Source organism: Hermetia illucens, chromosome 1 (assembly GCF_905115235.1).
Source record: "Hermetia illucens chromosome 1, iHerIll2.2.curated.20191125, whole genome shotgun sequence".
Lineage (NCBI taxonomy): Eukaryota > Metazoa > Arthropoda > Insecta > Diptera > Stratiomyidae > Hermetia > Hermetia illucens.
Window position 1 is genome coordinate 42,431,031 of NC_051849.1, and position 27,933 is coordinate 42,458,963.

General features: G+C 38.9%; 2 protein-coding genes and 1 long non-coding RNA gene across 5 annotated transcripts; 1 reads left to right on the plus strand and 2 right to left on the minus strand.

Annotated features, from left to right (window-relative positions):
- Positions 1-224: 224 nt before the first annotated feature.
- LOC119647269 (ubiquitin-conjugating enzyme E2 W) lies at positions 225-19,845 on the minus strand. 3 transcript variants are annotated; one of them, XM_038048160.1, is made up of 5 exons: positions 19,710-19,845; positions 1,174-1,265; positions 1,016-1,118; positions 724-955; positions 225-664 (listed from the first exon to the last, which is right to left on the minus strand). In XM_038048160.1, the coding sequence occupies exons 1-5, from the start codon at positions 19,761-19,763 to the stop codon at positions 651-653; spliced, it is 495 nt and encodes a 164-aa protein (XP_037904088.1). In that variant the 5' UTR covers positions 19,764-19,845; the 3' UTR covers positions 225-650. The 3 variants fall into 3 exon arrangements, with proteins under 3 accessions (XP_037904088.1, XP_037904090.1, XP_037904089.1); XM_038048162.1 differs by lacking the exon at positions 19,710-19,845 and adding an exon at positions 12,296-12,322; XM_038048161.1 differs by lacking the exon at positions 19,710-19,845 and adding an exon at positions 8,164-8,230.
- Positions 8,132-27,059, plus strand: LOC119647272. Its single transcript, XR_005248832.1, has 3 exons — positions 8,132-8,301; positions 26,179-26,591; positions 26,654-27,059. It is a non-coding gene; the product is annotated as an uncharacterized LOC119647272 (long non-coding RNA).
- On the minus strand, positions 19,880-27,716 carry LOC119647270 (D-aspartate oxidase). The gene is given in 6 exon segments (XM_038048163.1): positions 19,880-20,497; positions 27,057-27,233; positions 27,272-27,376; positions 27,438-27,549; positions 27,552-27,597; positions 27,599-27,716. Coding segments are annotated over 6 exon segments (1,029 nt in total). The 5' UTR covers positions 27,638-27,716; the 3' UTR covers positions 19,880-19,947.
- Positions 27,717-27,933: the final 217 nt, after the last annotated feature.

The window sequence follows — 27,933 nt, forward strand, 5'->3', positions numbered from 1 at the left end:
TGTAAGAAACGACGACAATCTTTTACAGTGCAGATAATATAAAGATCTTCAGTGTTCATTGCATACTCCCTCTCTGATTTGAGATAACAACCGCGAACTCGTAAGCTCTAATATATAGGATTTATTATTGCAAATTGCATATTAAAACTGTTTATTAAATTTCACAAAATAAACCTATTACACATTTGAGGGAGAACGATAAGTTGGAAAATTATACAAAGTAATGGACGAAATCAAAGTATTGTTGCATTTATTAGCAAACTAAAATTGTATACACTTTTTTCTCAATAATTGGCTGCTTTAATGTGCACAACGTTTTGACACATCTTAATATTCCTACGATATGAGGTCACCTTTATCGCAGAAGTGCATGTGGTGGTGGAATGTGTTTCAAAGCCAATTGATTTTATATTTAATTTCCGATATCTAGTATCTAATTCAGTTTCTTATCATCATTCTTAAATTATTGTTTATTATAGTATAGATTTTTTCCATATAACACAGTTACATAAAAAATGTAATTTCGAACATCATCTTCATATTCTAATAACGGCGACCCCTAAAAGTAAGGTTCAGTTAAGAAGTTCAGTTACAGAATTCACGACTTTCAACCTCTACCGTCTTTGTATTAATTGTATATTTAACAGATCCTAGACAGTGTCATCTGGAAGCAATTACATTGAGTTGGTTCGGATTTGTTAACAAGGAAAACTGTCTACTTACCGTGATACCACCATTTCGTTTTCTTAGGATTCTTATTGCACGTTTTAACATAAAGCGTATTGTCGGGTGGACGTTTTTTCTCTCGACAACTACTCAACATTGACGATATACTAAGACATACAGACTGTACAGATAACGCGGGTGACCAATCATCAGTAAGTATCGACAAGCATATGTGTCCATTGGAATATACATGGGGATGTACTGGAATATTAGATCCAATGAAAGTCACCTGCAAGACCGAGTTAGAGAGTTAATTTTCTACACCCATACAACATGCGTTTGTACTTACTTCTGGCGAATCGAATGGATATTTATTATTAAATTTAAATAACAATTGAAAATGCTCCCCTTCGTATAAAGTACCTTCTACGCCGTCTATATTTATTTTCCATCTAAAATGTTAAACCGTTAGAAAAAGAGGAAGGAATTGAAAGCGACGAATCTTACTCTTGGAGGTTTTTGCCAACACTATCAACATCAACCTTCACACCAGGTGGAGGTTCTTTTATTAGTGCCAACAGTTCTTTATGCAATCTCCTCTGAAAAATATAAAAAAATGTGTAAATTTCGGCGTCAAGATTTATTCTACTACAAACAATACAACAAATGTGGTTTAATTGACAAACTAAATTAACAAAAATTTATCATAACCCGAGTAGTATTGCTAATCAGCTCTCGTCCGCATATTAGCAATCATTGATAAGGGGCTCAGAAAGAAATCGAGATGCGTGTCATCTACAAAAAGAACGATGACTGAAGTGTTTACGAAAAGAGCCTACGATTACTACATGGGGTGATAAGTAAGAGAACTAACAAGTAAATGGCGGTACAAAAAAAATCCATCCTTTACAGGGTTCCTTGTAAAGTTTGCGTTATGTTAATAATGTGGAAAATATGAACTATATGGAGAAACACATTGTCCAAACCAAAAAATGGCTTGAAGAGGGTTATGGAGAGTATGCCCACTCGAATGAGGCTGAACATTCTGGACGGTATCGTTTTGAATGACTGAAAAGTGAAAGTGGTTAAGATAGCTCACGTCCGAAAGATATCAGTAGAACGTATGCGGAATATATTACATGAATTGCAATGATGCCGCGTTCTCTAACTTCTGATCAAACATATGATTTATTTAAAGCGCTGCTTAGCGTAATCCTAAAGAATTCATGCAAGGGTATGCGACAACGGGCGAGACATGGATACACCACTGTGTACCAGAATCCAGTGAACAATCTACGCAGCATTAGAGCCAGGAAAAAGCCGCCCAAAGTGGCCGAAGGGACCAAAGTTAGCTAAAAAGGTTTTTGGCCACTTCTGCGGTGTACATAGAATCATTTTTATAGATGATCTCGAAAAAGGTAAAATAGTTGCAGGACAATATTACGCTACATTATTGGACGATCGAATGATGAGATCAAGAGAAAACGTTGGCACATGGAAAAACAAAAGTACCCTAGCATCAGGATAATGCCACTAACTCATACATCCGAAAAGACAATATCCAAATTGAACGACCTAAAGAAATACGTTCACTACACTCCCCACACGTAAGGTTTTTTCCGGATGAAGAGGTCAAGCAGAAAGCAGGCTTACTTTATGGCATTGAATAAATTAACGATGAAAATCTTGAAGGGGACTTCATCGTTATGTAAAATCTTGCTGAGAGCATTTTCGACTTATGAGACAACTTGTTCACATTATACTATTGGCTTGGCATGAACCACGGATCGGATTACTAATTAATTACTACGGCGACTGTGTGTATGTGTTGCTTATTTAAAGTGGAGAAGAACCACAGCCTCTGAGCCCTCAGGCCATAGCGGCCCATTGTACTCGACATCCCCATCTAACGAAATACCCAGATTCGTTTATGTATCGTAGGATTTCCGTCATTTGATGGCTGCTACCTGTTGTAACTGAAGCACATCAACGATCCGATATGTGATGCGTCCATAGGCGGGGCATTCACTTGGAAAATGCTCTGTGGTTTCTGCGCCCTCATTACATGAGGGACATATATCATTTTATACGTTCCTATTCGGAACATATGCCAGCTATGAATTACGCTTTCCCGCTTTCCGACAGGATAAGCTTTGCAGTGTCTTTATTAGATTTCTGAATCTTTGGTGTATCCAGCAGGCATTTAGACTCTGCTACCTGTCCATTATGGGAAGCCTTTTCCAAGTTTTTGAAGACAGCCTTGCCACGATATTCGTGTGTGGTTTCTTCACCCCGTACCGTCAGCCTCGATCCACTCATGTTTTGATTTCTTTTAAAATTGCCGCACTTGGAGATGCAGCAATACCCATGTCTTCATCCATGAAGGGGACTACCAGGAACTACCAGAAGGCACGTGCACAAATTCCACAGCTATTAGTTTGTGGAATAGAGCATTTTGAATGAAGCAACTTTTGTTAGTTTGAAGAAAATGGATCAAAATAAATTTAATGTGCTAATGAAGCTTTGAACACTATTCGAACTTTGCACCAGAAAAATCATCCGTTGAGAAGTGGTTTGCTAAGCGAAATGAGCTCCAAAGACGATGCACGCAGTGGGCGCCCCAAAGAGGCTGTTACCGAGGAACACAAAGAAAAAATCCACAAAGTAATTTTAGATTATCGCTAAGTGAAATTGATCGAGATAGCTGAGTCTTTAAAGATATCAAAGGAACGTGTTGGGCATATTGTGCATGAATTTTTGAGTATGCGAAAACTTTGTTCAAAGTGAGTGCCGCAACAACGAGTTGACGATTCCGAGCAGTGCTTAAAGTTCTTCTTCCATAAAAATCTGATTTTTTGCGTCGATCTGTGACAATGGGCGAAAAATGGCTCCATTGTTTCACACCAGATTCAAAACGATTGTCAACTGAGTCCATTCACGTGGTCAAGCGACTTCAAAGCGTGCAAAGACGCAAAAGTCGGCCGGCAAGGCTATGACATCAGTATTTTGGGATGCTCATGGTATAATAATCATCGACTATCTTGAGAGGGGAAATCACCAACAGCCTTAGTGGAGAATTTGAAGGATGAAATCATGGAAAAACAACCCCCTTTTAAAGAAACGAAAGAGCTGTTTCATCCAGCCAATGCACCGTGTCACAAATCAGTGAAAACGATAGCAAAATTGCATGGCACCCAGCGACTTTTTCCTGTTTTTAGACCTCAAGAGAATGTTCGCTGGAAAGAAATTTAGCGCCGATTGCGAGGTAATCTGCGGAACTGAGACTTATTTGAAGGTTGAAGACAAATCGTACTCTAAAAATAGTATCGAAAAATTATGTGACCGCTAGAATCGTTGTATCGCCCCCGAAGGCAACTATTGAATAACAAAATCAAATGTTATCAAACAAAAAAATGTTCTGTTTAGTTTACGATCTTTTCTGTCCAAGTGAATCTGAGACGAAGCACAATAAAACGCGGCCCACACATTTATTGGTCCTATGTTTCTTACGCGCATTACCCCTGCATCCAATGTGGATATCACCGGGATTACCAGCTCGTCCGCACGTTCCACGAAGATTACGCTTCCTTGCGTCCAATTTGTCTGGACATTAGCGCACTTACTGGTGCAGCCACGCCCTTGTCCTCATTCCTAAGGTGCTTCACCTTCTTCTGCCGTCGGCTTGGAGTCTTCCCAGTTCACGATATCCGAGCCGTTTGACTCGATTTTCACATACCGACGTTACAACAGTAGTACCCACGCCACTAGCTTCCCTTTCTTTCGCGTTTTCTGGTAAGAATGAAGGAGATGGTTCTGATAGGCAGGAATAAGCCTGTAGTCCCCCTCCTTATTGGTTGAAGTTTCCTTCTGCCGCGCCTTTCTCTTCCACTTCTAGATTTGTGCGTAGTACCGCGGAAGGGCCGGCCATAGTCGGATTTACAATTTATTCTAAGATGAGAGTTGCCATACTTCCAACGACAACTACGGCAACGTGAAAAAGTCTGAAGCATGCGGTTTCTGTTCATAACTATCACTCTTAGAGTATTGAACACGTCGGAAAGTAAAAGATAGATATCTTGGCGATCCGGGGAAAGACATTTTTACGTGATGAGATATTTCACACCATATTTTCGGAAGCGGAAAAAAGGCTGAAACGAGAAAATGTGTATGCGGACTACAAGTCCACAAGAATTTCACCCACAACATCAGGAACTTCACATTAATCATGTTTGGCTGATGGGGATACAACGAAAAGCAAGGACAATTCAAAATTAAAACTCAGAACTATATTTTGCAGGGAAGAAGGAAGCAATAGATTAGAAATCGATGGACCCAATATTTCGAGGTGATATAAATATCCTGGTATAAACGAAAGAGAGCGTGAAGGAGGTCCTGGAGGGGAAGTTGGCCTAAAAATGAAGAGAGAGAAGATCAAAATCATGACACAAGTCAGAAGAAAGATGCCATTCAAACAAAATGCGACACTAAAGGATTATAATCTAAAGTTGACAGCTTTGTTTATTTAGACTCAACTCTCACAAAGGGCAACAACGGAATAAAGGAAGTCAACAGGCGGATCAGGCTTGCCAAAACCATTTCACCCCGCACTGCCAAATCGAAAAAATAAAAATACGCAATGGAAAAATTTTTTTACAATATATAAAACTTTGATTTGTTTTGAACGTCGAGTCGTCAGGAGAATTTAAGGCCCACTGAACATAGATGGTGGATGGCGAAAGAGATGCAAAAGGGAATTATACCTTATTATATGACAAACTAGAAGCCTTATTATATGACAAACTAGAAGCAGGCCATGTAGAGCGTATAGACATCAGAAGACCACCTGGAAAACCCGGAAACAGATAGAAGGGTTCTGTTAGCATCGCAAGTTCTACGCTGGTCGGTTTCTGAAATTAAAAGACGTGGCCACTCGACCGACAAGAGTGGAGACGAAGAGTTTGAGGAGGCCAGCAGCCGACTATAGCGCCTCTATGGCGAACACTAGAACACTATGACCAAACGGGATCGCCGTGCAATACAATTTTCCCACATATGACATATACAAAACTTTCTAGACCTTAAACACTGAGCTTCCAGTTTCCGACTCGTTTCAATAGTATTAACGCTTTAGAAAAAGTAGGAACCAAAGGTATCGATCATTTTTTTCATATTTTTACATACCGATTATCATTACTATTTGGACCATCACTTTCATTAAAACCCTCGACCTCGTTTTACTGTGACTATCAATTGTTGGTGTGTAACTCGGCAAGCTACTTTTCTCAAATGCATTGCATACAAGTGATAAAAGCGTTTACCTCCGTTCATGTGCTTGTCTAGCCACAAGTAAATATCTGGCCTAACTTAGAATATCCTACTTGGTTGTAGCTAAGAATTAAACGAAACTACACTTTCGTACTTAAGACAAAGATGCCTCAGAAATAAATTGTCCTTAGATCTGCAAAAGCCTACGAGCAGTGCACCCACAAAACTGTCTGAATAGACACATCAAGGAATAGTATAATGACCCATAGTGCTTGAAACTACGAATACCATTTTCTGAAATTTAACTCAAACCTATTTAAGGCTGAAATGCAGCTGACATCAGACCGAAATAATGCCATCAAAGTGAATAAACAAATCATTCTTTACTTGCCACATTTCCTCTATTAATGTAGATAACAAGAACTATGAACCATTAAAGCGGGCCTAGATTAAGCAACCTGGTTGCTAACCCAGTTGTAATTTGGTCGCCACAAACCATGCGTTTGTTGTTGTTGCTTTGCTATATTGTTGTTACAAACTAAGTTGCAAATATTGTAATTTGATTGCCACCCTGAAGGTCCATACACAAATATCAACACTTTTTTTGTATTCTTGTGACTGTTGCTGCAAGTTGAGTGAGGAACCGCAACTTGTTACTTAATTTGCTTACTTGTTGCCCGTGTGAGGGGCCAATTGTATTGATATCTATCTTGTGTTTGATTTTCGATTCGCTGACTCTTCGTCTAGTGATTATACGTCGATTTGGTGATAGTGGCGAAAGCGTGGGACCTTGAAAAAAAAACCTACGCATGCAACGCAATTTTGCTTTCCCGTCTGGAGAAAAAAATCACACATATCTTAAAAAGCCAGTTTTTCCCCTAATGTAATCGTTTGGGATATTAAGTGAAAGATTTCGATTAGATGAATCTAATCTTGGAGTACTCTTTTAGGGTTGATTTTGAGAGTGTTTCTTACCATAGTTTCGCAATCGACTGAAAAACCCCATTCGTGTTACAATTATTAATATCGTCAACCTCATTCAATAAAATCAATAGATGCGAAAGTGGGATCAATAAATTAAATTGAGAACATGGAGAGCATATGTTGTGACGTATACAAATTATGAGAAAGAAAAGCGAGTATAGTCGATAACACGAGTAATTAACGCACGCTCTCATGGAAGCACTCCCCTTCATATCAAATTACTCCGGAAATTCCAATAAATTAAAAGGATATAATTCAAACATAGTAATTATACGCTACATTGTGTGTATGATAACTTATAGCAAGAAGACTACATACTACAGTCTTCTTGGCTTAACTGACTTCTAAAAGAAAACTGCATATTCCGCATCTCCCCACACATTTAACAATAATTATCGAAAGAACAGAATATCAGAAGGGAGGATTTTGACCACAAGCAACGCACTCATCCCCATAAACTAAAAACGAAATATTAAAACTTGCCTCCCTTCGACAGTTGTCCAGTGTAAGTTGTTTTCCGTGTTTTTTAGCAAATTCCGCAGTGGGGCAGTTCTGACTTTAAAATATCACACTTTGGTTTTTCCTTCTTTACATTAAACATCTTGAAACTGTCATTAATTTTACCACTTCAAAACTCACTATTCTAACCGAGAAAGTAGAGAAGACAAGCGCACAAAGGTGAGAAGCGGCCAGGTACTTCTCCAACCTTTTGTTCTCTATAGTTATTATTGAAAGCGGAAACCTCAATCGACTCACAGTTTTCTAAAGTCGAGATTACGTTGCGATATGTTATCACTTGATAAATTACAATGAAGTAGTCCGTTAGCTATGCAGAGCCGTTGAATATGCACGTACGAACGATTTTTTTCACACTTTCATGTAGTAAATTAAACGCACAGAATAGGAAGTAACCTCAAACGAAGGACTGACGAATACGTTGGTTTAGTTTTAATTGTTCTGTTCATTTTTTGGAAACATCTAGCGATTATGGGAAACGATCCGAATTATGTGTTTTCTCGCACAATATTTATAAAATATTATCAGACACACTCCAAATAAAAAAATATTTACAAAATTCTCCTCTATTTGGAAGAGATAAGATAAACTCTGAATAATATACACACAACCTTCGATTGACGGTAGACTGAATATCAGATAATACTGCCGAAGATAAAATATAGCCAGTGGTATCGATCGTTCACGTACTATAACAAGACAAGACACAAAATCCAAATCACAAATACATACCTCAAACGAAATTTGCATTAAATACGTTTGATTCATTGTTGTGAATCAATAATTTCTGTGAATTAAGATTTCAGCAGGACCCTCAGATTTCTGCGAGCCACGAAGATTGGATAACAATATGGAGTTGATAAAGAATCAGTAAGGAGTTTTCTTTTCTATATGGTCTCTTCGCACATAAGATAAATGTGAATGAGATATTTTTACTGCATCAAGAACATTTCTCATAAATATTCTACCTGCATTGGATGGGTGAAAAATAAGCGCAGATACGCTGTCTAAACAATTGACGTCTAGTGCGGGTAGTCAACTTTAGCTATCAGATATACCTAATAACAGTGAAGAAGATTCTCTGAAATGTTGACTCATGCTTATGTTTGGGTACCTTGTAGATCTGCATCAGATGATTCAATTTCAAGTACGAATAATTCTAGCTTTACTAGCTCGTAGTGTTTCTGTTTGTGTACAAGATTGTCTAGCTCATCACTTCTGTTTTTGTTAGATTGCATCTCCCGACGATGCTTAAGCTATCATTAAAGAAGGTTTATTTAGATAGCTTCGATATGCAAACTCGTTACATATGAACATTTTTCTACTTCAAACTTCTGGCTGAGGGTACAGTGACACAATCAATGCTAGCGATCTTTTGCTTACTTTCTTGATTCTTTCAAGATGTTTCATCTATTTATGGGGATCATTTTAAATCAAGGAATATAGTGCACAACTGATTGGCATAGAACACAAAAGATTTCTTACTAAAGTACATAGCGAAAGTGTAATTACCGTAAATTCAAAAATGACATCGAATGAAAGTACTGAAAAAATTTCAGATTTATCATACATAAAATAAAATGTTATGAACAGCAATATACCAATGATAATGATGGAAATGGGTTTATGGTTGCCATTCACTGCTTGGAGGGCATAGCATGACAACCACTCTTACGCGCAATCGTACAAGGTTCGCTAAAATACCCTTCAATTTCCCTGATGACTTCCCGAGATACCCGCATTCCTCCGCTACCGTTCTGCGCCAAATGCCTTTGGGGCGACCCAACCGTTGGCCAACTTGAGAGAATGGATTCCACTGCATGGCATAGCCAACAATGCATATGAACCTGCCATTCCCGCCTTCCGATCGTATCCGGAAAAGTGTGCCAGACCTTGCGCCGGTCAAATTCTTCGTTTGTAATAGTACCAGACGAGCAGCGGTCAATAGAGACTTCAATTCCGTTCATCGATCCGTTTTCCACGATTCCGCAGTCAATGGCTCATCGATATTATCAGGCGGTTAGTCAAGGTATCTGACATCCGATCTGCAAGATAGCTCTCCCACTGTCGAACGACAGCTGGATTACATAAGCTGTCGATGTTTAACTTCGGAGGTTGCAGCTCTCTAACTCTGCGATAAACGGCGGTCGCAACACGCCAACGAAGATAACCATAACCATCGAATGGTCATCCCTTTCAAGGCCGAAGGCAGCTCCAGAAGACAACTCCTAAGTCTACTACCAATCGGAAGCTGATCAACCTGATTGCTCGTACCGTATCAGTTATTGGAACATTATACAATTGTGACGCTCCTTAACTTGACCAGGATCTTACAGTCAGAATCCTGCTCCCAAGTCAAGAAGGCGCAGCTTGCGGTAGGCGTTAGTAACAATCTCTCCAGAGTGTCACCATCTTACCTTGCTTAGGCCCAGAATGTCCAGCTTATATCGTTGGAATTCTTGTTCGAGCAAGAGCGAGGATTCTAGGGACCCCCGATACAGTTGTCGACGAGCGTGCGCACAATCCAGAAACCAATCATAGTCCGTTTTCGATAGCCAAAGGTCTTCGCGTGATGTCAGTACCTATCTAAAGCGTTGTTGGCGTTTCGGTAGTAGTAGTTTTCAAAATTTACAGGTTGCTAGCCCACAACTTTATATCCCTTTCAGTCGCCTTTTGCGAAAAGCAAGACTTTGAGTGTATTCTTCACCGGGCCCAAGTCTACAGTTGCTTCCCTTGTGGCGCAGCAGGATTGTTTAATGCGAGTGAATATATGACGCCGCCGGCGCTCTCCGTGGCTTTTTAGAACTCGCCACGAGATGGGAGGGCCAGCGGTGAAAAAGTTCCGTTGATTGAAGACAGAGGAACCGCATGGAAAACCAACCGGTCTCTTCTGCTCCAACCGTCGTACAGTGTGCATGCAGTCGTGATTAACGGATTTAACTAAAGAAAGAAAAATATTGTGAATATTTTGCTAGTTTTACACGCCTTGCTTTCAACTGGCTTGCTTTTCGCTCGTTAAACTTTCTCGGTGAATTGATGTTTTGAAGTATTTGGAAGGCATGCTCAGTTGTCTAATCTTCAAGCAAAGTCCCAGTGACAGGCTCACCAATTAGTGTAGAGTTCACCGCAACGCCATGTTTCGTATGGAACAGTAATAAAAGCAGTGCACAAAGATAAACAAGTTGCTGTGAAAGTTATGATAAATTGAACGCTGGAAAACTATCGACCAATTGCAAACGAAGCAAAATTTATTGTGCAGCGGAAACAGCGTTGTTACCGGAGTTCGATAGAAGTGATTAAACCCTATCATGCATTGCATGGTTATTCAATATTCGCGCAATTTGTTAAGCCTTGCCAAATAACGGAACTGTTTTCAAGTGAATCTTGTGCAAAAAAACAAGCCTAACACAAATTGCACAGAGTAGTTCCGCGAGAAATGGGACGGTAGAAAGACCGTACGTGTATGTTTTATAAATAATATTTATGATGATAAGCGTGCAACTATCTGTTGCATACGGTACAATCAGGAAAAAATTAGAGAAAATTTCCTCCAAATAGTCGCCGATCATTTCAACTAAGCCGGGGATAATAAATAATTCATCGTTTGTTATTAGCATTCTTAATCGAAGCATGAACAAATGTTGCACAAAATATAAATTCTATGTGGGAAGATACACAAAAATAGAAATCATTCCTATTTGTGATAAAAGCAACCCGAGCAAAACTTCTCAAAGTTTATCAATACACATCAGCGAGTTTTCCTTAAGTTATCGATCCAAAAATCGTAGAGGAAACTCGATGCTTTTTATATTGATCAACAAGTGGCAAACTTGATAATTAGATCAATATTGTACATTCATTTGACAAAATATCCCCATTAAGTTATTCATGTTTCTGCAATCATTTCGCAATATGTAAACAAAACCCACTGGAAAATCAGATTATGGTCCTGACTTTTTACATAGTTCTTTCAAATGTCGACTCATTTACTATAACCGCTAGTTGTAGTATGTAGGTAGGTAGTGTTCCTCAGTCATTGTATTGTTCAGTTCGTACAACCCATAATATACTCCACGAATCTCTAATCCTATCAGTATCTGATTTTGCTGACAATGCAGATAATTCGCTCACAATAAACAAACATTCTCTTTGTCCCAGTTTCACGCAGAGAACACAAGTTTCGTCCCAGTATTCTAGTGGGTTTCGGTCTAATTTTTACCATTCTATTTCTAACTGAACGTACCTTTCTATTTCCTTCCAACATTAATTGTAATAATCATGAAATTCAAACACACTCCCATAATGAAGCATTTTGGTTAGATTGAAGATTTCTTTGGTACAATAATCATTCCAACTCCTCATCAGCAAACATCTGGCTGCGAAATACTTTTGCCAGACACTGATTCGAAGAAGTACTTCAGTAGATGTACTACGTGTCAACATATTGATTATAAACCGGAAGGCAATGATTGGCTCACGCAATACGAAAAGGTGATTATTCCATTGATGGCTATGCTAAACACTCATGCTAAAGTTACATGGGGCAAAACATCGAACTTGACAAATAAACATTTTTGCAAAGATCACGTTGATGTGTAATTCATTTGCTTATACTAGACACATTTTCAATGTCCTTTAAATTTCCATAGGTGGTACTTTTCCAAGAGAGATATTACTAGCTATTCAAACTCCTTATAATTGCAACAAATTTGATTCATGTTCTGTGCACATCATGCAATGACCGACCATCTCAGCCAGGCTGGGGCACTGATATAAATTATTAAATTAAATTATTCATCATTAAATTGTTCATCACCATACATAACTACTCTAGTTTTTGGTTCTTAATCGAATCACCAACAACCTTCCGCAACATATAAATCCTTCGTGGTCAGATATAGAAAATCGAAGTCATTCTAACTTGTGACACCCACGGGTAAGGACAAAACAATCGGTATCTACAAATAGATGCCTACGCTGTGGATTAAAATGTTAAATTAGAAGTGAAATGCTTTCTTTGTAAAATCGCACTTATAAAATATTAAAAAGGACGAAAACATATTAATGACAGAAACAAGGAGCCACACTATTGTGACGATACGGGTGAAATAAGGATATGTTGATGTTGTTATAGATGGAAAAAACCAGGGTTTACAAAATGTACATGGAACAAATACTATAGATTTTGGAATCCTTCGAAGGGATGAAACAGACAGGGAGCAAATTCCGAACAAGTTCAGCGTTAGAAGTGAAAAAATCAACCGGCAGCAAACCTTTCCATTATGAACACTTATTTGCAATGGTTGCCGGTGATCCAATCCAATGATATAAACAGCATATTTTTAGTCCTTCTATGAGGAGGTATGATGTTTCATGTGAAAAAAACTTAAGATCGTGGACAATATTTAATTGTTCGATAATGTATCATTCAACCCCAGAGGTGATGCTTGACGACATTTGGATATTAAAGGCAGACGAAATAGACAAATAAATACTAAATGCATATCTACTTGAATAATCACCGACAATGAGTCCAGTTTGAACTTCAGGAAGGGTAATTCATAAAACTATCAATATTCGCAATGCGGTCTCTTATATCATGCCTTTCAAGTTTACCCAAGATCCTGTCCAAGTCTGCCGAGTTGACCTAACACCTTCCCTGAGGGTATCCCATCTAGCCCAAGTGATATTAATCCAGCACAATACTGTGGAAATCGAAAAATTTTACGTGTTAGTATCAAAACTAGAAAACACATAATGACTGGTTAAAGTATAAACATTATGATTCATTAGACATCAATCCTAAACCTGCTGAAAACCAATACGGTCTGCCAAAGGCGAATATGACAATTATCTGCTTACACATTACATAAAAAAATCAAGAAAAATACATCAGTGGTAACATTAACAGAGAAAAAAATAAAAATGATAGACATTTATTGTTCCAGAAATATCAACATCCTCGATTATTTGTGAATTTAAATGGTGTTACTAGGATAATGATAAAGCGATAGTTCTAGAAACAATAAAGGACTTGCAGACATTATTTTATCAAATATAACATAGTTACGATACAAGACTTATATTAATATTAAAACAAGCAGCTTCTCCTTTTCTCAGAAGAAATTTGTTAATACGCATATATGTACGTATGGGAGTTACTGACTTCCTACGTCGCTGCTTAGCTACTTATCTAAGAATAGGAGAAGTTACTTGTTTTAATATTAAAAAATCTGACAATGATCACATGTGTTATCTATTTTGCAAAATGATCCCTTAAATGGGGCACGTCAAATATGCGCATATGCATATGCATCGTTGCCGGTTTGTGAAATGTAGTTCAGTTCTCTGCAAATCTTCAAGATTTCATTAATAGCATAACCAGCAATTGAGAGGTCACCCTTTTTTAAAGTATGACTTATCCAGTGCCACTTCCGCCTGTTAATCAACACATCAACCGATACCTACTTTTTCGGGCCAGAGTACCTTGACGCCACGGTGGAAGCAAGTGTTAATGAAAGCTTGAAGCTCGTGAGTAGAATTGATGGTCACTTTCCATGTGCTGCTCCCGTACAACAACCCGGAGATAACACTGGGGCGGTACAGCCTCAACTTGTGGTTGCTTTGATAACTTTGATGTCACTAACAGTAGAAACAGCCCTGCCGAAATAGACAAATTGATCCACGCCCTCGATATTCTGGCCGGTAATGCAGATAAGAAAAGAAAAATCAATCAATCTGGGAACTTTGACTTTTTGCTGGTTTTCATCTTCTAACTTGTCTCCTCCAAATCCAGAGCCAATTAGCCACGGGGAGGGAGCAAACGGATGTCATTCTCCAGGACATGGAGAGCGTCACCGATAACGAGGAGAGAAAGTATCAATGACAAGATTAACTCTGGTAACTCCATTTTCGAACTCAAAGTCCTCTGAAATTTTACATCGATGCAACACGGAACATTTAACATATGTCGCTCAGATAATAGCTATTAGTTTCTCCGGTATTCATCTTCTGCATACGACACTGGAAAGCTTTCTCAAAATCGATGAAAAGCAGATGGAGTTGAAATAGCAGCACTGCAGAGACGACAGTGGTTGCAAGGAATAGCTCCACAGAGAGACTGTAAAGCTCAGTGGCTTTGTTGAGATGATTTCACTTTTGTTTGAAGAAGTAGTCTGTATCTGCACGTTAGGTTGACTAACCATTTCACAAAAACGAGATAAAACTCTACAGGATGTTATATCGTTGAAAAGAGTGACCAAATGTTCCTCTCATCACTCTAGCTGTTCGTTATCGTGCATGAGGAGCTCGAAAAGGCCAGGGCCATCGAAACAGACCACCTCAAATCTTTTTCTTGACGTGATGAAATTAACATTATTTGCGGCACTCCCCCTCTGACCAGCGTAATAATAAATTTGCTTTTATCACCATGTACGCCACGCGGCACTTCTTGATATACAAGAGCTTAAGCGTATCACTTTAGTCTCCCCTTGTAGTCGTCAGTCCCCTAATTTCGTCGACTCGCTTTCAAATTTTCGCCGCCAGGCAGATCTTATGGCGCCCTCTCACGACTTGGCTGATAACTTGACTTGCACCGGAGAAAAGAGCACGTTGGATAGCCTCAAAAATATTCTCCAGTGGCCTTAAGACGTCTGGCCAACAAGAAATACGCGACAGTCGAGTCACGAAAGCTAATCGTGTTGAATTTAGGGGACTGATGCCTTCAACCCCTATGAATATATGCAGATGTAATAAGCTAGCGACGGTAAACAAACGTTTTAATGATGAACTCGTCCGAAACCGGTATCAGCGCCTCTCTTGTTTCGTACATCTAGAAGGCAACTGGTAAATCTACTGCTGGTCGATCTGATTAGATGTACTTTGCCGGTCAGTTGAAAGCCATAACATCGGCAGGCTACGTGCTCCAACATTTTATCACCAATAATAAGGTGATGGAAACTGTAGAGACCCCCCCCCCCCCCCAACTCTCACTAGTCTCGTTACAGTTCCCGAGACCATCTTTTCCCACTATATTTCCGAGCAAAAGTTTTACAACCCATCACGATTGCAATGTCACTTTCAGGAAGCCTCCTCTGAACTGCGTCCAGTTGCTAATTGAAAACCTAATTTTGGTCTACATCGGAAGTCTCCGTTGGCGCATAATACTGGACTGTTAAGAGATTCCTCATTCTGGGCTGTTCTCAGTCAGCTCTCCCGGATCTTACCATCTTACCTCACTTAACCACACAATGTATGATAAAATACTAGCCAACGTTGGAGCATTCTGGAGCATCTCAAGACCCTTGTCTTTTTTACATTCCAAAATCCCACCTTAAACCGTTAAAGAAAGCAAGCCAGAGTTAACGAGCCCCAAACGAAAGACATGTCCCAAACCCGGAAAACTGCTACTGTTAGGCAGAAGCTAGCTAGTTTCATTTCGAACATGAAAACAAATTCGTCCACTTAGGAGCCCTACTCTCGAAGGACGAAATAAAAAACACATAATTAAAAAATGAAAGAAATGATTACTTGTGAACGAAGTAAAGCGTTTTATGTCCAATATATTAAACTGTGCATTATGATCATCAACGGCGCAATAATCGGTATCCGGTCTAGGCCTGCCTTAAACAGGAACTCCAGATATTCCGGTTTTGCGCCGAACTGCACTAATTCGATAAAAGCTATCTCTTGTCCTAACCTATGCCATCGCTCCATCTAAGACAGGATCTGCCTCTTATAGACTTTCCAAGCTGGATCGTCCTCATCAATACGAATTATTGGCCCGGATTTGATCCACAACCTCATAGGTTTATCGGAGGCTGAGCATCAGAGAGACCAAGGTTCAATTTGGGCCAAAGCATCAGAAGAAAATTTTCTATTAGCTTCGCAGTTGTGACTTTCCACTTAAATATAGGGACGATTGGTTTTGGAATGTCCGCATGCTCGTCGCTAACGACATCGGTGGCCATTGAAATACAATTTCTGCAACTTTATGTATATTTTTAACAATACTGACTAAACATGATAAAAAATTTCAGAAGATAAGCACTGCGCTTTCGTACTCTGTGAAGCTCTCCGGAAGTAGATACCCAGCCGACTTGCATTGATGCTAACGGCTTTCGTAAGGTGTGCTTTCATGGCTCGGCAGATCCGTTGGGGGCAGGAGAGATATGGTTGTAGAGAGCCCGAATAGAAAATTTTTCAAAGTTAGGTCTATTCTGTAATTTCGGGAGAACTGCATAGTTTTCACGAGCCCTGGTTTTCTCCTTATGGCCCTATGCATAGCGAACCTGTTTTAGACACAATTTCAACTGCGAAATCGCGATCCGACAATCATCATCATGAACGGCACAACAACCGGTATCCGGTCTAGGCCTGCCTTAATAAGGAATTCCAGACATATCGCTTTTGCGCCGAGGTCCACCAATTCGATATCCCTAAAAGCTGTCTGGCGTCCTGACCCACGCCATCGCTCCATCTTAGGCAGGGTCTGCCTCGTCTTCTTTTTCTACCATAGATATTGCCCTTATAGACTTTCCGGGCTGGATCATCCTCATCCATACGGATTAAGTGACCTGCCCACCGTAACCTATTGAGCCGGATTTTATCCATAACCTGACGATCATGGTATCGTTCATAGATTTTGTCATTATGTAGGCTACGGAATCGTCCGTCCTCATATGGGGGCGAGAAGTTTTCTCTCGAACGCGACCAAGAGTTCGCAATTTTTCTTGCTAAGAACCCAAGTCTTCGAGGAATTCATGAGGACTGGCAAGATCATTGTCTAGTACAGTAAGAGCTTTGACCCTATGGTGAGACGTTTCGAGCTGAACAAATTTTTGTAAGATGAAATAGGCTCTGTTGGCTGCCAACAAAGGTGCGCGAATTTCATCGTCGCAGCTGTTATCGGTTGTGATTTTCGACCCTAGATAGGAGAAATTATCAACGGCCTCAAAGTGGTAGTCTCCTATCTTTATTCTTCCCGTTTGACCAGTGCAGTTTGATGTTGTTGGTTGGTTGGTTTTTGGTGCTGACGTTGCCACCATATATTTTGTCTTGCTTTCATTGATGTGCAACTCAAGATCTCGTGCCGCCTGCTCGATCTGGATGAAGGCAGCGATCCGACAATGAAATAACACAAAAGCACACTGCAACCATCAATAAAAAAGATCACTGCAACAGTGATCGAAAAATTGAAGGATCACCCTTGCTTTATCTTTTAATGGGAAAAATATCTTGTGCAACGTATATTTTGGACAATTTACCAAAGCATATAGATCGAGTACTGGATCGCTTTTCCCTCTGTCGCAAAATAATTATTCAGCCACATGTGTAATAGGAAATGCCTGAATGCCTGACACACTAGACGGTGATTTCAGGCTTACGACCGAAAAAGATGTCAAACTCAATCCAGATTGGCCGACTCCGCTACCGAGGCTGAAGAAGGAAAATCTCACGAAATGAAACATACTATGAGCAATGATAAAGAAAGCAAAAAGGACCACAATTAGGAATGATTTTGATTCCACACACTAAACTTTCAAACTACCTGCAGGTGGAGATAAATCACCATTTTCAAAGCCTAGTAGAACCAATCGATTCGATGGTCTAATAACAAAATTCTACCTAAGCCTCCTCTAGATCTAGATCTAAACCCACCTAGAATTGAATAAGAAAATCTGTAATTTTGCAGGGATTCTAAAAAGGATAAGAGGCAACCGTATCGCTGTACCTATTGAAAGGAGCATAGAACTGGAAACATTTACAATGTCAATTTATCTTCCGTTTTGCCTTAAATCCGAAAATATTGCTATATAAAGATTGAACATAAAAATTGCGACGAGTTGATAGCCCTGGAGTTATAGCGCGCAAGCAAGAAAATAAAAAAAGGGAAGCTAGTCGCTTGGAAAGCAGCAGATTTGGAGGTTGTCATAACCAAATATGGCTAGAGTTTATAGATTGTTATATATTTATATTTAATTTATACCACCCGACTTACAAACGGTGGGGACATCTCAACAACTCAAGTGGTTTCTATTCAGCCACTAGCCAAACGTTATTCATAAACGAATGAATCGAATCACGTTACTTATCTGTACCGCCACCTTTTTCCATTGATTTCAAGGGTTTTCAAAGCGGCTACAACGAATAAAGTCTGCAAAAGGACTGCAAGTTTCACAATATTAGGATAGCAGCAAGAAGCATCGTAGTATTCTCCTGTTGCAACGAGGCTGTGTTTATGTCACAATTGCCATATTATTGAGTTCAGTGGGTAACTCTCTTCGAGCTTCCTAATTTGATAATCAACAGCCCATTACCAAGGAAAGCTTAGTAACCAAATTCGTAGAATATAAGATGAATCGACGCGATATGAACCTATTCATATTTTTCACTTAAATATTATTGGTACTTTATTATTATTGAGTGCATAGGGGTGCGTACTTTTATAACCGCTATGCTCGTCTGGAATTTACTCTTTTACATGTTTTCTTCTTAATTACACCCCAATCACATCAATACGGAGCAAATTATCATGGAACCCTTCAAATACCCAAGTTCGCTGTCCCGCCAGAATTAAAATCAGCGTAGACATTGGTCGCTATTCGTTAAGAGAATTATTATTCACGAGAAATTTTAGTTACATATCAGAAACCTGTGGTGTGGAATTCCGACTTGGCTTCAAAATTGATTTATTCCGAAACAAGTTGAACTGCACTGGGAGTGCGTGTACATCAGACTTTACGGCATCGTCTTCGTTATCAATTTTAGCTGACGTACTGATTTGTTTGTTAAATCCACCAACCAGCTGACTGTCAAACTTAATTCTGGTACCAATCCTCCTATTTCTCTACAAGTGGAATTTAGACAAAGATTTAGCACTTCTAGAAAATGTGGTAAAGGAATTGTTGTTCATTATACGAATGTAAGCAGAGATTTGGGATGCTCCCACTGCTCCAAAATCAATCTAAGGTATAGTCAAACGCTGCTAGGAATAGCAGCCCTTGGTTGAGGGCGATATTCTACACCAAAACCATATAAACCAATAAATCCACAAATAGCACATTTGGTGATTCCGAGTTGATGATACATAAGAAGCCTGGTCGAGACATAAAAACAAAAGAAACACTTCGTGGTCTGGGGCCGCTATTACAAAACTACACATTATCAGACCACATATGATATTATATTGCGATGCACTTAAGCTTATTCTAAACCAAAAATAATATTAGAGCATAAAAAATGACCACATTTACGAAAAATCACAAAAAGTTACCCACCTCGGACGGAGACGTCGCCGATGATTTCGACTCCATCTTTGACACTAATGACATTTTAACATACAAAATCTCTCCGCACAGTCGAATCTCCAAACACGTTCACTACACATGGTACAGTACCATACGAAATCACTAGCACAAAATATGTTACACCAAATAAATGAAACTAGTAAATTTAGTAGACTTTATTTTCATTGCACCCTGCAATCAACAAAGAATATAATAGTATACATATAGATCATAGTTTGCTATTCGTTGATAAAATTTCTCGAACAAGTTTCACCGCATGTTTAGCTGTTCCTGGAGCCGTTGTGACCCCATAACCACCATGGCCGTAATTATGAACCACTCTTATTGCTTTTCCCGACGTTGTTGTAATGAATTCCTTCTCAACACGGACAACGTCGCGATGGGGTCTTAAACCAACCGCTTCTGTTACAATTTCTGCATCCTTTAGACTCGGTAGCATTTTACAACAACGTTCATGTATTGCCTGCGAATCATACTTAGATACTTCCATGCTATAACTTTCGTATTGACGACAACCACCGAGTGTCACGCTTTCAAACCCTGGGATTATGTAAGTATCTAAATCTCCATAGAATGCCATTTTTATCCATGGAGCCTTAACTTTGAAAACTTGTCCACGAATCGGGACAACTTTGTAGTCCGAGAAAATATGTTTTGCTCCTAATCCACTGCAGTTGATAATTACATCGTAATCTTGCTTTAAGTCGGAAATGGTGTCAATATGCTTCGGATAAACAAGGCCACCATTAGCTTTGAACCTACAAAAAATTAAATTCATTATTATTAAGTTAACCACTAGTTTTTCATGGTTACACTTAATGTACATTTACAAACGTTGAAAAAAAAAACAAACAAATAATTTGTAATCGACAAAGAAATATCTATTTGTTTCTAGTTCGACTCTCGAATATTAGTGGCATTGATTTTGAAATTTATCCATGATACTTTGTAACAATTTCAACAGTAAAGGCAAACAATGCCTAATCTTACTATGGAGAAACTTTAGATATAGAGGATTAACAAAACCCAAAAGAATGAAGAGTCAGGTGTCACATTCTTCCTCCATCAAACTGACTAATCCTCTCTGCGAATTACTTAGTAAAAGTTTATAAAGGAAATTTTGAGAGAATTTAATTTTAATAGATTTTGATATATATATATATAGCTTACATCAAAATACAAATGATAACGGACTGCGGATTATTCAATTAGCAGTGTCATGCGAAATGGTTGTTGGAAGTACCTGGTTTGCGAGGAAAGCAGTTCACATACAAACTTTCCAGACGGGACCACTTTCAACCAAATTCACCACATGGTGATCGAACGCCGGCACCTCTCAGTCTTCATGAATATCAGAACATAAAGGGGGCCAATATAGGCTCGGATCACTCTCGTTGCCATGGTGCTCCAGGTTCGAATAACAATACCACCCAGAATTCCCTCGTTCAAACAGATGAGAGTTAATACTAAGGCCATCTACAGCACAATCCGCTTGGCAGCACCTATAGGGGGGAAGTGGATGCTGGAATAATCGCAGTCAACAGATATCCTGGAGAAAAAGCTTCAATAAATGATCTTCACAATCACCAATCGTTTCATAAGTACGGCCGCAAAAAGAATTGGTTCAACGATGAATGTAAGCTAGCAATGGAACGGAAGTATGCTGCATACCGAGTAATGTTGCATTCTCGAAGGACCTATCACGAACTCCGACGAGCGGAGAAGCGACTTCACAGATGGAAAAAAGAAGCTTGGGAGAACCAACAGATCTGTGAACTCGAAAAGTACAGAGAGCAACCGCACCAGGTGCACAAGTTTTACCAACAAGGCAGCAGGATGAAACCTTACACACCTCTATGCTCATCCTGCCGTAAATATGAGGGAAATGATCCTCTTCAAGTCCACCCAACTACTGGCCTATACTGACGATATCGACATCATGGGAAGAACCACCCGAGACGTATAAACTGCCTTCATCCACATCGAGCAGGCGGCGCAAGATCTTGGGCTGCACATCAATGAAGGCAAGGAAAAATATATGGTGGCAACGTCAGCACCAGAATCCAACTAACAACATCAAACCGTACTGATCAAACGGTAAGAATAAAGATAGGAGACTACAACTTTCAGACCGTTGATAATTTCTCCTATCTAGGGTAAAAAATCACAACCGATAACAGCTGAAATCCGCGCACGGTTGATGGCAGCCAAGAGAGCCTATTTTACCTTATAAAAACTGTTTCGCTCGAAACGTCTCACCATAGGGTCAAAACTCTTACTGTACAAGACAATGATCTTGTCAGCCCTTATGTATTCCTCGGAGGCATGAATTGTTAGCAAGAAAAATTGCGAACTCTTGGCCGCGCTCAAGAGAAGAGTCCTCCGAAGAATTTTTGGCCCCCCCATATGAGGATGGACGATGCCGTAGCCTACATACAGACGAAATTTTTGAGCGATACCATGACCGTCAGTTTGTGAATAAAATCTGGCTCAATAGGTTGCGATGGACAGGTCACTTAATTCGTATGGATGGGGATGATCCAGCACGAAGTCTATAAGGGCAATATCTATGGTAGAAAAAGAAGACGAGGCAGACCCTGCCTGAGATAGAGCGATGGCATAGCTTCAAGGGATATCGAATTGGTTGACCTCGGCCCAAAACGGGGATATCTGGAATTCCGGATACCGGTTGTTGTACCGTTGATGATGATGATTCATCTAGTTCTATCTTTATTTTTTCATTTGCCTTCCAAATGGTACAAATTGTAGCAAAATAAATGAATTGCCACAAGAATCTGTTTACACACGACTTCATAAGTCATTATATATTCATTTCTTTCTGGAGTTCAATAAAAAAATGTGTCTTTAACACCTATATCTCGTAATAAGCGATGCAATACTACATTTTTTCAGAGTTTTTATTTGAAGGATTTCTGAATATGAGTCCTGTCTCGTTTTAAGTACATATATGTACATATTGTGGTCCTTCATTTCACGACAATTCAATCAGTAGCGAAAGATCAAACTTTTCATTTGATATCCCATCATGTTGGCCAATATTGAATTTTCAATCCGAAGGAGTTAAGGATGTTATGGCGGAGGATGGGGGCAATTCATTCGAAAACTCATGGCGGTCACCCACTCTTAAAAAGTGATAGTGCCTCACAATAGGACTAATTGGAGAATGAAGGTTCAGTAAGGTGCGTAGGAATGGTATAAAGGATGAAACGAGAGGTTTAGTGGGCTTAGTAAGGAAGGTATAATGGATGATTGTCCAACCCCGTTAAAAAATCGAGAGGGTCGTCCCTATTAAAAAGTTATAGCTGCCGAAAGGCGAATATTTTGATATCATTATGGTGAATTATGATTTGCCAACGCCACCTCCGCAAGGGTGGAAAGTAAGAAAGGTATGCATGACGACGAGGATAAGGCTTATATGAGATCCCGATAAGACGTCTCACAATAGCATAGTACTGCAGACTAATGGTTTGTTTTAGTGGAAAGGAGATGAGGGCACTCTATGAGAAACTGAATGCATTCCAAGAGATTTTTTTGAATGATAGCTTCAATAGTGAAGAAAATATATCCCTGCGTGGATGGTAAATATCTTAAACGTTCCGTAAAAAGTATTGATTAGCACTGTGCCTTAATTAAAAGTGCTATTATCACTTACGCCAATCAAAGGTGACGTACACCGTACCGTGTGACCAAAAGAAATTTGCATGCTTATAGTAGCTTTAGTCAAGAAAGGAATTTTACTGTCTAGAAAAGCTATTTGGATTCCGTATACCTAATTTCGAAAAAACTTGGTCGCGTCTTTAAGTGGTCTGATAAGAGAAATCAAGTTACAAGAAAATAATGTTATAATCCCGTTTCGAGTACAATAATTAGAGGCGTTACATAATTACGAATTTGAATGAAACATATGGATCGCTTAAAGGGATCATCCCGTGTGTCGGATCCGCGGAATCGATTTTTTTTTTTTGGCATCAATTGTATCTAGATATAGTGTAGAATATATGGGTAAAGGGATTTTTTGATATTCAGAGTCGTTCGGAAATGATAAGTTACGTAATAAAGCGCCTATTTATCGGTACGAATGACGTTTGAATGACTTCGCTAAAAGGACAAGAATTGAAGACAAGGGTGTACATGTGTTTCTTGAAGAAACCTAAGCTTTATGGGCTAGGTATAACAGATTAATGGTCAATTAAGGCTTTATGGCTAAAAATCACATTCTACTTTTCTAATGCATTTTTCTCGAAACTGCATGTTGAAAATCAGCTGCCACCATACCCCAAATCTCTCCAACGAAATTCTTTGAAGTTTTCACGACTTATTCAGAACATATTCCTACGGTTCGCAAACTAGGATAATTACGATTCATTCAGTAGTTTTTTATTCATTGAAGAAGCCGTAAAAAAACAGCAAAATTCACAAAAAAAAGTTTAACAAGGCATCAAGAATTTAGCTTTTAATATTTTTTAATAATCCTAGTTTGCGGACTGTAGTTAAGTCGCTATGTTAAAATGCCGTTTACTTTTTTCTTTAAGATTATCGCAGCGCCCTCTAGCGTGGCAGCAGAAAAACACCTTTTTTGGAGATGGGTGTATAAATTGCTCTGTATTTCAACAACGAATCATGCGATCGGGCTGGCAAAATTATCATGCACGCTCAAGATATTAGTAAATATATGGTGAAAAATCCGTATTTGTGTCTTCATCCAGTTCTTCACAAAAAATTTCTAGAAAAAACCAAAAAAAACGACCTTCACACGGGATGACGCCCTTAAGATTTAGTTACTCTGAATCGCTGGTGACGACTGGTGTTGAAGTTAACCAGTGATAAAATGGACACTGAAGACAAAACATTGTGCTAGATGAAGTCAAAAGTAAAAACCGACAGAAAAGTTGAATGAGATTAGTTTTGACTTAGTGATTTTCCGTTTTCCGAAGTTATCGAACCATAGTTGGAATGTTGGTTTTTTTTAGACGAAATAAACCTTAAGATCCGAATAATAAAATTAAAATGTGCTTTACCTCAATATTTAAAAAAAAATGTAAAGATCAATTGATAAAAACCAGGAAGCTACTCAAAATATTGTGAACTATGAAAACAATAAAATAACAGTTTTAGCAACGTTATTCATTTCATGTGGAGAAGCAATAAATAGTGATGCTAAAAGTAAAACGATAAATATTACTAAATTTTAGAAATTCAGGGGTAATCATTTTCAAATAAAACTTCATCATCAAGCAAACTCATTAAAAATATCTTCGACATCATCCTTATGATGCAAAAATGTTTATAGTGATAATTATCTATCTTAGATTGGTTTAGTTGTGAAATCAAGCTAAAACACGATCCACAAAACGGTCTATGCCTCGGGGCCATCGAATCTAGGAGATGATGTTCACATGAAGGTGGGTGAAATCAAACGCTTCTATCATAAGTTCCTCGTCAATAAAACACTGAGCAATTGGTAAATTTCTAAGAACGCAAACTGGGAAGCGAAGAAAGCGATCATTGTTACCTGAGCTTTTCATTGGTAAGATCTTTACGATAAACTGGACACTCAGAACGGCGAGAAAAGTCTTTATCGACTTGTCGAAAGCCGATACCAATCCACACAGAATATCGAATACTTCTATTGCGCCAATGATAAGAGTGGTACTTTGCTTATCAACCGACGTAACGTATACAGATGCCATGAATAATTCGAGCAGATTCCTCTGCTTTCACAGGCACTACCGGCATTTGGAGCAATCCCACCTATCAGCGACACTGAAGAAAAAACAAAGGAACCTAGCGACACCGTAAGAGAGCTCTGGAAAGCGAAGAGCTGGGAACCAGAGAAGGTGTGCGACGCAAACTCATCTGGTATACTCTGTGGCAACAACTCGTGCCCTGGGTTCAATAGCTCTATAGTAATCCGAACAGTATAGTTCGCAGTGTGTCAAGTATATCGTGAAATGAGCACATCCCCGATCGTGGAAACACATGAGAACTCACTTGCCAAGAATAAGGCAGTGTTCTCTTGTGACACTTTGCAAAAATCTTTTTTAGCATTGTTTTCAGTGTAGGTATCTACAAATAAGATACCAAGAGGATTTTGTCGGAATCCGAAATGAAAAAGAGTTTAAGGCAAGAGAAATCGAGAGCTATTGGTGAGTTCTTGGAAGAAGTAAGCCGAAATACTAAACGAGACAGCTATAAAACGATATCTCACATTTGTCGATATTAGTTATGAAAGAACCACGAACTTTTCGAGGATATCAACGAAGATTGCAGGATATTTCTTTTACTTAACACTCTTAGCAAGACTATAATTTAAGCTAAGAACACCGTAAAAACGGAAAATACATATTCTAGCGATATTTTAGATTTGCAGAATTTTTTTAATTATGATTAAATTGTTAAAATTATTATTATTTATTAGAATAAATCGGTAAAACATATGTATACTGGACTAAACGCTGGAAGCAAGTTATTATTGCATCACCATAGAAAAGATAGAAAGCTATTAGCGAGCTAACGATTATTTAGCTGAACAACTACGAAAAGGAAAACGGAAAGAAAGACAATCTTACAACGCACCGGCGATATAGTAGTAGGTTCATATAAAACGACATGGACAACTCAGTCTACCTTACTTCAAGGAATTCAAAAACCATAGTTTGACACCGACAAACAAAAAATGAAGGCAGTCATGAATTGGTTGGAGGCGAATGGAAGGTGCTTTTGAACTTACATTAGTAGATTACAGTGGTGTCATCTAAACAAGATAGAATATGTGGGATTAGACAAACTTGTTAGCACTGATGAAGGGAACAAATGGTTCCCGAAATATCGGTATTTGCAAGAATAAATATCCACACCAACAAAAAGAAATAACAAGTTTTTTATTATTTCAGATAATTAATCGTTGGAAATACCGCATAATTTCACTCAGATGTGGGATTAGTTTTGGATAAAATATTTGGAGCTACGAAGCATTCTGAATTGCACGAGTGAACACATGAGTGACAACTTTACCGAAATAAAGTGCTCAAGCTCCGATATTGCTACTACGGGGAGGCAGAACGACACAAACAAAAAGATTTTTCAATTATTGCAAATTTTCAAGAAAGTCTCCATATGAACTCCTTCATTCAAATTTAAAGTCAATAAGTGGTAGTTTTCCATTATTGTATTGAATCAGATTTTGTTGATCATCTTCCTCGAAGGAAATGAGAAAGAAGCTAAACTTAAACTGATAAAGTATGAATGATTCCAAAGTCTACACTTAATGTAATTAAATTATAAGCCAGCACTTACTTTCGCATAGCATATGGAAGAAATCGTTTGCTCTCGGTGAGGACAGTCGTGAAGAAAGCACCATATTTCCAATTTCCATTACATAACTTCAATTCTTCTTCAGTTGCACTTCGGTAGACAGGCACTAGTTTTTCCATATAATGATTCTTCAATACAATAGAAATAAAACCCAAACTTCTTTCAACATTGTTATTTACTTACCCGTGTCATTTGGCGGGTTGATTGAGGAGAAAATATACCCGGACATTTCGCACACTCCAGCAAGTGGACCATCGGGTGCTTTGCGGATATCATCCCAATAGTGATAAGCATCAGTAATCATTCCTACAATCCAGCATAGTAAAAGTTACTCAATGATATTCTATAGGGATGATTCTCCATCAAGATAATGACTTAGTGATATCCAAGGTTGGACCTGTGAAGCTTGTTCCTGGTCGGAATATCCCAGCCGCTACATAGCTTGTTGTGTCCTCATTGAAGCGATCGGCAAACATGATATCCTTGCGTTCGGGAATTCCTTTTGTAACTCAAGTCCTGTTGTCCAATCCAACAATGCCGGCTCCAATTATCCCAACTTGCATTGTTGTTGCACTAAATGTTTGACGCCGAATGTAATATAGACCAAGACGCACTACGAGCGAGCCACTTCGACTGACCAACGATACTCCCGCGCAGCCGTTAAATATAGCTGTCGAGATTAATTGTGGAGTTAATGTGACTTTCTATAGAGAGTACGTGTTATCAGTCATACATATAAACAAGCAAAGTCAACGATACTACAGGGACGGTAAAAGCATCGCCAGAACCTACAGAATATTTTATTAGTTTTAAAATGTTTGGCTAAATAATCTCCCATTCTGCATATGCTATATTTTTT

Coding starts and splice junctions, on each gene's coding strand:
- LOC119647269 (XM_038048160.1), bottom strand. CDS start 19,763: ATGTCATTAGTGTCAAAGATGGAGTCGAAATCATCGGCGACGTCTCCG. Junction 1,119..1,173: donor GTTGGCAAAAACCTCCAAGA/GTAAGATTCGTC, acceptor TTAACATTTTAG/ATGGAAAATAAATATAGACG. Junction 956..1,015: donor ATCCATTCGATTCGCCAGAA/GTAAGTACAAAC, acceptor TCGGTCTTGCAG/GTGACTTTCATTGGATCTAA.